The sequence below is a fragment of the Alnus glutinosa genome, chromosome 11, assembly GCF_958979055.1.
Source record: "Alnus glutinosa chromosome 11, dhAlnGlut1.1, whole genome shotgun sequence".
Lineage (NCBI taxonomy): Eukaryota > Viridiplantae > Streptophyta > Magnoliopsida > Fagales > Betulaceae > Alnus > Alnus glutinosa.
The window spans coordinates 2,637,758-2,649,603 of NC_084896.1; the positions used below are offsets into that span (position 1 = coordinate 2,637,758).

An 11,846-nucleotide genomic window follows, 5' to 3' on the forward strand; every position below is an offset into this window, starting at 1 on the left:
AAATAATTCAGAAACATGAGCAGAAATTCTTGAAGAATAAACAAATAAATATACTTCTAATTCAACATATAATAAATAAGAATCATATAGTAAAAATCGAGATGAAAAGATAAACATTCTCACTTGATTTTATTGAAACAAAGCAGAAATATATAATTACAAGATTCAAAGGACTGAATGTTACAAGAAAAGGAAATTGCAGGGATTTTATAAGAAACATGAACTATCTAAGAGAAAAGGACGCATGCTCTCAAGAATAGTAATAGTTAGGTAGGCCAAAAAAGTAAGAAAATTAGTGTGTCTATAATGTTTTGAGAGACCGTAGTATATATGGATTTTTTTTCTTATTTTTTTGGTTGCTAATTTACGAACTTTTAGATTGGCCTTAATAAATTTAGAAAAAAATTATGTTGTGAGAAACTTAGGAGTAATGCTATTCGATAGACTTTCAGCTACTGTTATATATATAACTGTGATGATGTGTTAGTGAAAATCAACAATTAATTTTTTTTCTTCTAAATATTATTTTTTATTGTAACGTCACTCAGCTCTAGTTGTATGACAATTATATGAGAGTCTACTAAATAATATTCATCTTAAAATATTTTTCAAAACATAAATTTTTATTTTTATTTTTTATTATTTTTTAAGTTTTTAAGGGTAACTTGGATTTTGGCCTAAAAAGTCCATGTAGTTTCCGTTTTTCTAGGGGCTGGGGTAGTTTTTTCTTTTCAACATTTTGGGGCCGACTGATCAGTAACTCATATTTTCTTGTTCTTCTTGCCAAGGAGGACTTGGGGGCCAGGATCCCCCGCAGCCCCCTGTCTGGCTGTCTCCACCACTGTGCTGAAGCGAGTTCCACTTATATAGCTACATATGAACATGACAGCACAAGAGCGTTCAGCGTTTTCCAAAAGCTATATATAAAGGAATAGTCTGGAAGTGAACTTCCTCACAAGAAGACTACTCCAAGTTTTCTTGTTAACCCATTCATATCTATCATCATTCTTCTTCTACCATTCTCCTCTAGTTACTAACTGCGGTGCTGCAAGTTAGAGAGGGATATATGGGTAGCATGACGAGTAAGCCATGGCTCTTATTTGTTCTGCTTCTAATCCTCTCTTATGGCAGAGCATGCTTCTTCATATCTGGTGATACCCTTTCACCAGGTCACTCTCTTTCTTTTTCAAAGAGCGAGAATATAGTATCTCAAGGTGGCACTTTTGAGCTCGGTTTCTTCAAACCAGGAAGTTCATTAAAAATCTACCTGGGCATATGGTACAAAATGTTTGACCAGAAGGACAATATTGTTTGGGTAGCAAATAGAGAAGACCCTCTGTTTGACCTGCCTTCGTCAAGACTTGACCTCTCAGAAGATGGCAATCTACTCCTGTTTGGAGGTTCCTCCAGCATCCCATTTAGGTTGACAAATTTGACCTCTCCCCGCTCAACTGAAGCAGTACTTGGGGAAGATGGGAATTTTGTTTTAAGAGATAGGTCGAATGCGTCTTCTATATTGTGGGAGAGTTTCGACCATCCGACCGATACATGGCTCCCAGGTGCAAAGTTTTGGATCGATAAGGTTCCTCGAAAACAACAGCAACTTGTTTCATGGAAAAATTCAGAAGATCCAGCACCTGGTGTGTTTTCGGTGGGGTTAGACCCAAATGGAAGCAATCAAATTTGCTTACTGTGGACCACATCCCAATTCTATTGGTGTTCTGGAGTTTGGAATACAAGTTCTTTCAGCTCAATTCCTGAGATGACATTGAATTCTATCTACAACTTCAGTATTGTGTCAAATGAAAAGGGAAGATATTTTATTCATTATCTTTCTAATCCATCTTACCGCTCTAAATTAGTGATATCGTCTACAGGAAAACTGCAGCTATGGACGTGGTTGTTTGGCCCTTTGGTGTGGAAATCATTTTGGTCTGTACCGTGGATGTCTATGGTTTGTGTGGTGGATTTGGCGTGTATCGTGGGAATTCCTCAATCCCCTGTGAATGTCTAAAAGGCTTTGAACCATTTTCGATGAACTACACCAGACTAAATGATTGGTCGGGTGGCTGTGTGAGGAAATCTCCTTTGCAATGTGAGAATAATACGTATAGTAATGGGACAAAAGATTGGTTCATGAAAATGCCAAACGTGAGATTGCCTGTTAATTCGAAAGCATATAATTGGGCAGCGAGTGCTAGGATTAATTGTCAAACAGCTTGCATGAATAATTGCTCTTGCACAGCTTATGCTTATAATAGGAGTGGGTACTGTATGATATGGGAAGGAGCTATTTTTAACTTACAGCAACTCTCAGATGCTGGCGAGACTGGAGAATATATCTATCTCAAACTTGCTCCTAATGAGAATCAAAGTACCAAAGGTGAAATCAAATCTACACAATTAAATTTAATTATGTCATCTTTGTTATATATGGTTGAACTAATAGTGATTCTTGTTATGATCAGTCAAAAAATGGAAAGTATGGGTAGCTGTGCTGGTCCCTTCAATAGGGCTTATCTTATGCCTCTTCATTTGTTTTTCAAGCAGAGGAAAGCTCAAACACATAGGTAAGTGTAAACGTTCGATCTAATCGAATTGAAATGGGGTATTGCATGGGTGCGATCCCCATCTATAAGTATTCGATCTCCAATTAATATATATATATATATATATATATATATATATATATTTATATTTTTTAATCAAAAAATTATAATTATAATTTGGTAAAAAGGTAAATAAATAATCTCTAATTGATGTAGGACAACCCGAAGACAAGCAAGGAGAAGCCTCGGTATTTTCAGGAGCTTGCAGCCGAAATGGGAACTCCAAGTCAGTAAAATGACGAGACGAGTAACTAGCCGATTTGCCAACTTGATTGACGGATTCTTACCTATTCAGTTATTTTCCCTTTTAGTATAGATTTGATTTTAGTATCGTATTTTCCCTAAAATGGGTTTTCTTTGTCACCATGTATCTCCTTTGATTAGGAAATATTTGTTGACACCCATTATTTTCTTATTTCGTTTATTTCCCACCTTGGGATATTTTATTTCCTTTTATAGTCATTAGGGTTTTGCTATAAATTGAGAATCATTGTAATGGAGGAGACAATTTTTGATTATCAATAAGATTTCAATTTATCTCTTTCAACGTGTTTGTTGAATTTGTAATTTGAAAACGCAGCTTCTCAATCACGTCTATCCGCTTGCGCTACGTCACTATTAAGGCTTTCAATTATGGAAAAATAATAATTTTACAATATTGAGGCCTTAAAAAATCTCTAGACATGAAAATGAGGATTTATTGACTCTAGACGTACATGTAGTCATTCTTTTTCTTGTAATGTATACAATTCACATTCTTAAAGAATAGACTTTCCATGAAAGTTAATAATTAAGGCCTTCAAAGTCGTAAATTTTTCAACATATATAAATTCTTGAATGTCCATTTGTTTACTTTTCCATTTTCACATTTGTAAAAGTTCAACATGCATCACTTTCTCCAATGCGACAATGTTAATTTTAATTAAATTGTCAGTAGAACATAGAAATTATGTCTCTAGCTAATATGCTTCAACTTCAGTATGAATTGAATGCTGAAAAGTTTTGAATATAAAAACTTAATTAATAATTTTACACCTCAGAAAACGAAAAAAATGATTTTATACATAAAAAAATAAAAAATAAAAAACCCTTACTTAAACTCATCATCGGCCTTTAAAAGGCTCATATTAGCTATATAGCCTATATTTAGCTAATATGAGCCTTTTTAGCTCTCCAGCAGATGCTATATATATATATATATATATATATATATATTAGTTTTTAATTAAGGGTGCATGGCCTCTCCTCCAAGTGATTAGGAGCTAGAGAAATAACTGCTCGCCCATGGGTAAGGACAGAAGGTACCTCAAAACTGCCCACCGTGGCACCGCCTAGGGCCCTAGGCGGTGGCGAACGCAGTTAGGAAGCAAAAACCACCCGTCTAAGGCGGTGTACACCTCTACTTAATTAGAACCTCCAAATTTACACATGCCAAAAGTAGTAGTTAATTAAACACCATGCACTGCCTCCCTGACAACCAGGAACACTCAAAAGTGTACACCGGCCATATAATCTAAACTGATTAGGGAGAGAAACTACAATTGAGACTTGGAAGAGAAAGGCCATCATATCTCCCACCTGATCTGAGCTGATCTGAGAGAGACCAGAGATTGATTGTGAGAGAAAGACCGTTATCATCTTAGCTTTCTGAATCTCTCTTTCTCAGCCCAGGGTAAGAGTAGGTGGATCTGTAAGTTAACAATGTTAGTTTGTTAAACCTCTCTTTGGTTCAACACGATATCGTTTGGTGCGCGCTTTGCATTGTAAGAACCAGTATATTCCAAACTTCACTAATTATTTGAAAAGAAGACGAGATATAATTCGGTGCAACTAACAACCATCCTTGGTAAGTTTTGCAGCAAAAAATACTTGGATTTTTTTTTTTTGTCAAAAGACGGTCATCATATATGTGACAACCCGTATTTTTTTTTTTTTTTTTTTTTAATACAAACATAAAATGAGTCCTCACAGTAGCACGACTATGTGTCGTTCAGCCAACATACGGCACATGCCCCATAACATGTACCTGATAATCAGAGTATAACATACATCTATCTATGCAGCGGAAAACATAAATCTGAATAGCGGAAATTACAACTTATACATCTATCACAAATTAATTACAATATTGAGTCATTTAACATCTATCTGTTTGAGTCTTATTAACACAATATTTACATAACAATAATGGCTTAACAAAGAATAAGTGACACAAACGTCACAAGCCATACCAAACCTATAAAATAGTGGACAACCCGTGGTCCGACAATTATAACTGTCGCGGCGAGCTCCAGTCATAATATCCCAAGTACACTGCTACCAACCTCTCAACTATATCGAAGTACCTGCAGCCAAAGAAACATCATCTACACGCACGGTTGTGGTGGTATCCACATCCGCATAGGTGAAAGAATGAGTTCACCGCCTTAGCATGAAACATACTAAGACCTCAGTGGTATAAGACTGACTGAGTTTTCACAAAGAACCAACCTTTATTTTATTTTAGTCGTGCGAGCACTATATTAGCCACAATTTACTAACAGCTAATGCAGCAAACACCGACTATTCAGAAAACATTTAAAACATACTATATAGCTGTGAACATATGTAGAAGTTCCAATCTACCTCTTGGAAGATTCTACATATAGACCCTTCTATAATAATACTTTTCATCGGTCGCTTGGACATATGTGCACACGATCACTCCATCACAGATATCACGTATACACATAAGTCTTAAGCAAAGAACATGGCATCTTACTCTTCCGTACTAGGACAACATCCGTCAACAAAACACTCGCAACACCATCTCTAATTGTATTTCAGCTTCATGCCTTGAACGTCAGTAGATCATGAGAGCACTAGAGCTAAACTCAATCATGCTAACACGTCTTTCCTGAAGAACAAGAACAGTCAACCTTCTTACTCATAGACATGCCATTACTCGCACCTGGGCAATCATGTATCCATGTACTTTCAAGTTCAATGTATGACCTTAACACATGACTATCCGATAGAAATATACATAAGATCTTTTTCATGAAGACTCTTATGCATACCAATACGTCTAGTAAAACTACTCATAACATAAAAACATCTCTCACAAAACAATGCTATATATGCTATGCATGCCTCAATGTGTTGCTGATACTGTTACTCTGCTGATACTGTTACTCTGATATGTATGCTCTATACTACATGCTCAATGTTCTGTGCTTGACCAGTATATATTTCCTACTGTGTCACGCTGAAATCATGCAGTTGTTAAATCACGTACTTTTAAAACTAAACAAATCCAGCATTTAATCCAACACTTTGAAATCATTCAAAACTTAGTTTCTTTATCAAATCTACGCAGTTTCAACATGACATGTTCTCAAACAATTTGCTTAATTTAAATCTCAACCGTAGAACTTAACACTTTAAATCTAGTCAATACTTTTCACTCTTGCACTATCTCTTAAACATCATTGATATAGTTTAAACATAATCGAAACTAATAAATCATCTCAAAGCATATACATTTCATCATATGGTTGGTTCAGTTTCATAAACAATATATATATTTTTATCAATCCAATACATATAAAAATATATATTTTCTCAGTGAGTGGAATACCCACCTTGGCTGCATTAGACTCCAACTCGAACACTCCTTGGACTCTAGTCACTTGGACTCTACATTGGAGAACCAATTAAAGTCTCCAATCCGAACATGATCCTGCAAACATTGGTAGCATTAGACTAGGCTATTGAATCACATACTCTATGACATCCTAACTACCCGCGTGCTCACACGTCGCATTACTCTATCTCTAGAACCAATTAAGTTCCTTTAACTACTATTAGGTCAATCCTCGCTTGTAGGTTCATATTTTATCACACTTATTTATCTTTAAGATACTTCTATTATTTTACTTCTCTATTTATTATACTAACAATGTATATTTGATTCATATACATTTACACGTATACACATACAAGGCTTAAACCTAATCCGATGATACACATAAGTACCATGTGTATATAGGTAGGTGAATTAGTTACTAGGTTGCTACATAATTGATTTATATCACATTTATATGTTCTATAAGTCTATTAGCTTATACATATTAACTTAAGGTTATTTGGGTAGTTTACATCACAATATTTGTCTTCTATGATATTAGTCTTAGACTCTAGATTTATATCTTAATTTATTTCTTATCCTTAAACACCATTGTTATTACATTCAATACTTTTATCTTTTATTAGCTACTAACCATCTAGGTAGTTTAGGTTATAGAACATAAATCTTATATAATATATCAATTTAACCACTCATTTTAGATTAGGTTACAATATATATATATACACACTAACGCTAGAGGCATATACATAGATTTTTCTATTAAAACCACATAGACACTTACATTCTCCAAAACTACATCCTTCTCACCTAAAGCATCTCTAATTAGCCACATACAAACAATCATTAACAATCTAGCACAATATCATACGACCATCCACTTAGAAACTCTTCCACAATTCCCGCTACACCATCAAGCCATAAAACCAACTCTAAGGATACAAATCCTAACCATTACCAATTCATCCTTAAATACCAACAGCAACTCCTACACTAAATCTAGACTCTTGAAATATAGTCCAAAGCCAAATGAACCTAGCCTCATCCATAGGCAAATAACCCACAATCAAACTCATAAACCCAACTCAATATCAATTTCCAAAATCATCAATATTACATACACATGTCCAATCTTTTCCCAAAGAGAATTCAATAACTATGAACTTCCCTCCAAACATCATTCATCAACTATAACCAAGCAATATACCTCAAAAGCACATCCGTAGAATTAAATCACAACCAATACAAGTAAATCCTCCACAACAAATATTACCTATCCCGTTATCTCTAACATAGACAAACACCAAACCTTAAGGAACCCATCAACATTGATTATAAAATATAAATTCCAACAATAGCCCAATATTTCCTAAATAGGAAATCCACATCAAATTTACAAATCCAACACCCCAAAATCCCTCTCAATGTATATTCAAACTTCATATGGTTAACACCAAACCCAATCAGAATCTTAACAACTAAAACACAAACTAAATCAAATCCAAAAATTAACATAAAAATGTAACTCAACAAACCAAAACCATATTCTGCAACCTTAATAGAAAACCCATAATTCAAGTAATATCAACCAGAATCCATCCCCAAAACTTAAGGAAAGCTTACCAAAATCCGAAACCCATTTCATAATGACAAATACCCATTCGGTCCATCCACATAAAAACCCAATCTTCACCAACACTTCCAAAATCCATCATAAACCAACCCCATAAATTATCAAACTAGAATTTCGTCAATCCCTAAAATTTCATACCCAAAGACTCGTTCGGCTAACCCTACAAAGGACCCATTTGATTCTTGCCAAGAAAACCCCCAAAATTTCGAGACCCATATGGTTTTCTTCTCAACAAAAATCAAAGGAGAATTCAAGTAAAAATCAAAGAGAATGAAAAGATGGCTCACCGGAAATCAGCTCACTGGACCGCCAGAAAGAACACATGGAGAATCGGGTCTTCTTCTCGGGTCAGGCGGGTCATGGGTCGCATGGGTCTGGATCATGGGTCTCTCTCTTGGGTTCAATGGGTTTCAGGTCTCCATGGGTTCTTGGGTCAACGAGCTCGCCGAAAATCGTTGCTGGATCCGCTGGAAAACTCGCTGGAAATCGCTGCTGGGGGACCGGGTCTTCCACACGGTTTAGCGGGTCATGGGTTGGGTTGCTCGGGTTCTCTTCCGGGTCTCACGGATCGGCGGTTGCACTGGGTCTACGGGTCGTTGGCTCACCGGAGATCGCATCGCCGGCGTCCTCTGGCCTCGTCAGCGCCACCCATCGGAGGATCGGACTCCATCTCCCTGAACTCTCCCAATCTCATCTCTCTCTCAGCATCTCTCGGTCTCCCTCTCAATCCCTTATCTCCCACTCTCTCGCATCTCTCTCTCACTCGATTTCTCTCACTCTCTCTATTGCTGTCTCTGTGGGTCGCTCGGCAGAAGAACGAAGAAGAAGAAATGAAGAAGTAAGAAGAAAGGGAGAAGAAGAATAGAAGAGAAAAGAAAATAGGAAGAGGGGGGGGGGGGGCTGATGCGTGATTGAGGGGAGAAATATCTCCCCATTAATCCATAGCCACACACGTGGCTATGGATAAGGCCAAACTTTAGTCTTATTTAATACTAGCCCCTATCATTTCTAAATTGCACTATTAACCTATCTTATTTTATTATTTTATCCTAAACTCATTTTATTTTAGATAACACAAATATTATCACTTAAAACCTAATTATTAATCTCATCTTATTTAAAAATATAAATCATTAAATGCTAAATACCTTATTATTTTTCTTGGTCTTTACAATATACCTCATAATTATTAACCCAATGTCACAGGTAATTTCATTGTTACAGGATTAAGAATGAATTTAAGAAGAAATGGATGAAGAAATTCGAAATAATTGATTGATAAAATAGAAAATACAGATAGTTGGCAATTTCGAGGTTATCATCTCTCCATGAACTACCAGTTATTATCAATATATCTCTATGAATTAACATCCTTACCATAAAAGAGCATAGAAATACCAGAGCATCGGGTATATGGCCCGTGGACCACCCCAGATGCAACCCGATGCTCTGGTACTTCGATGCTCTTTTCTAATGAGGGGTTTCAGTTCATGGGGCACATTGACAATGACTGGTAGTTTATGAGGAAATAAGGTAATTACCCCAAGGTTATTGGTTCCTATGAGGTAAGGAAGGATTAAAGCCATTTGAAATTGTTATTACTCATTTGTCCTCAAGCTGAACATACGTATGACCCATTGCAAAAAAATCTACATGCATAATGTCATAGATATGGGTTATTAGATACGTTCAATTCCTTATAATAATGCAGTACAAACGATATAGATGCATTTTATGGCTACATATTGAGCCTTGGTTTTCTGATGAATTCATATGAGCATCAGACAATTAGAACGATCTTCATATTCGAATGAGAAAACCCACTTAATTTTATTTTTCAAAATGGGATTTATTCGATAGAAAAATGTTAAGCCTTGAAAAACGAATGAGAAAATTGAGTTATCACAACCTGACAAAGTTTTCCTTAAAACTGAATTATAAAAAATTCTTCTAACTCAACCTATTAAATTGATATTTGTCCTTAGAATATGTGATTCTCATGTATATTTTTAAAATACATGTGAGAACTTATGTTATCAAATGTTTGACTTTCCTCTTCGAACGTTCCCCATGACTATTTGATCATTCGTTCCTCCCATCTCGAACGTTCAATCCTCTCATCTCGAACATTCGGCCAAGACATCAAATCTTAAAATACCAAAATCTCAATCCAATTCCAAATCCTAGCATCCTAAAACTTAAATTAAGGCTCACTTAACTCTAATTACTAATTTGGGGTATTACAGGCTATTCTGTAGCTTCCACCGTCCGTTCTGACAGCAAGAGAGAAACAATCAAGACGAGAACAGAGAGAGAGAAACGGAGAGAGAAGATCAGAGAGAGACCCGAGAGATAAAATCAGAGAGAGAACCCGAGAGAGAGAGAGAGAGAGAGAGAGAAGAACCACCACCCACTTCCTCTAATGGCCTTAAATCACGTATCAAGACTGCAGAAATGTGAAAGAGCCCATATAGATTTCTACACCAAAGTTCTATAGAACCCTTTATTCTCCCCTGTTTTATAGTGTGCAAACAGAGGACCTGTTTTAACAGGGTATGGGTTGGGAACACAATGTCCGATGCAGAGGAGGAGAGAAGTGGAGAGGCAGGGGAGGAGGAGGTGGGAGCCGGAGTATTTCATCAAGATTGTGAATTGCTCGCCCATGCCATCACAGCCTTTGCAGGGCCTTTGGAAGGTATGGTCCAACGCTTTCTATTCCCTGTCGTGCTTGTCTTCATCAAATAGTAGTTGAAGTTTTTAGGGGACAGTGGTCTTGATCATTTTGTTAAAAGTGCTGTCCTGGTGCGGTTTAGACTCATGATCCATTTTCGAGCTCAACGTCTTGTTTATGAATTGAAAACGACCATTGCGAATTAGTGTGTATGTTGATTTTGTATGCCACCATTTGACAGTCTTCTGAAAATGAACTAACAAAACTAGGACCCATCTGGTTGAGAAACACTCTGCGAGAGAGAGAGAGAGAGAGTTTGTTGGTGGAAGGTGAAAGAAATAAGAGCGAGGACGAAGCTTCTTCTCATTTACCCAGGACGACGAGGAGGAGCTTCCCTAATAACAGGGACATCTAATTTAATACACCTTTAGATCACGTCCGTTTTTACCCTATGTACACTGGCTGGGCAAGTCCAGAGAACAGGACGCCATTGAAGCAGCTTGGAGAACGTACGCAACCTTGGCAGAATCAGAGTAACGAGGAAGAGCAAACCTGCGCGTGCTCTTTAATGGCTTACACGTGCATGGCTTCTGTTTGCAGTATGGCCTGAGACTCACCGTTTTGAAGAACACACGGGGCCAATTTTGGAAGGCTGTGCCTTAAAAGGTCGTGTTAATCGCACGGGATCTATTTTCCGTCAAAAGTGACAGACCAAGTGGACGGAATGTTAAACTTGACACACTTTGACAAGTTCGGAAGGGTTATTTACTAAATTTTGTCCATCGAAAGGCAATTCGCCAGAGGGTGAATACTTCGGAGGTAAAAGGTAATATTTTTTAAAAAAAATTTTTAGAAAAACTTCACAAAACCTCTCCAAACTTCAACTTATTTTTAACTAACCCACCAAAGTTCAAAAACTCTGAATTTAACTTCTAATTTTTTGCAATGTCCCCCTCCATTAGTATTTGGTGTTAAATTAGACGGCAACAAGGATGAGATGACCTTTGTATCATTGAAACTTTTATAAAATTTTAAATTTACCCTTAATTTCAATTTAAAAAGTTACGAAAGTAAAATAAAGAGTTAATTTAACTACCCTTTTTTCCTAAGAATTATCAACCGTTGTATTCTCATGAACTGACATTCTTACCATCCAATGACAACAAACTACCATTTACTTATCAAAACTCTCAATTCTCATTAAGAAAAAACTTAGACAAACAGATATCAACAAATACAAAAACGAGTGCTGCTGTTTTGGAAACAGCTACCAAACAGCCCATCTTCAAGATTTCCACCCAATCT

At 36.5% G+C, this 11,846-nt stretch overlaps 1 protein-coding gene and 1 long non-coding RNA gene across 2 annotated transcripts; one reads left to right on the forward strand and one right to left on the reverse strand.

Moving 5' to 3' along the window:
- Positions 1-1,075: 1,075 nt before the first annotated feature.
- On the forward strand, positions 1,076-2,848 carry LOC133882042 (G-type lectin S-receptor-like serine/threonine-protein kinase At1g11330). The gene is made up of 4 exons (XM_062321134.1): positions 1,076-1,656; positions 1,878-2,383; positions 2,469-2,570; positions 2,766-2,848. Exons 1-4 carry the CDS (start codon positions 1,076-1,078, stop codon positions 2,846-2,848), a joined length of 1,272 nt encoding a protein of 423 aa, XP_062177118.1.
- A 1,839-nt stretch (positions 2,849-4,687) lies between these two features.
- LOC133881415 (uncharacterized) lies at positions 4,688-8,398 on the reverse strand. Its single transcript, XR_009902505.1, has 2 exons — positions 6,233-8,398; positions 4,688-4,975 (listed from the first exon to the last, which is right to left on the reverse strand). It is a non-coding gene; the product is annotated as an uncharacterized LOC133881415 (long non-coding RNA).
- Between the last annotated feature and the right edge of the window lie 3,448 nt (positions 8,399-11,846).

Coding starts and splice junctions, on each gene's coding strand:
- LOC133882042 (XM_062321134.1), top strand. CDS start 1,076: ATGACGAGTAAGCCATGGCTCTTATTTGTTCTGCTTCTAATCCTCTCT. Junction 1,657..1,877: donor CCTGGTGTGTTTTCGGTGGG/GTTAGACCCAAA, acceptor TATCGTCTACAG/GAAAACTGCAGCTATGGACG. Junction 2,384..2,468: donor TGAGAATCAAAGTACCAAAG/GTGAAATCAAAT, acceptor TGTTATGATCAG/TCAAAAAATGGAAAGTATGG.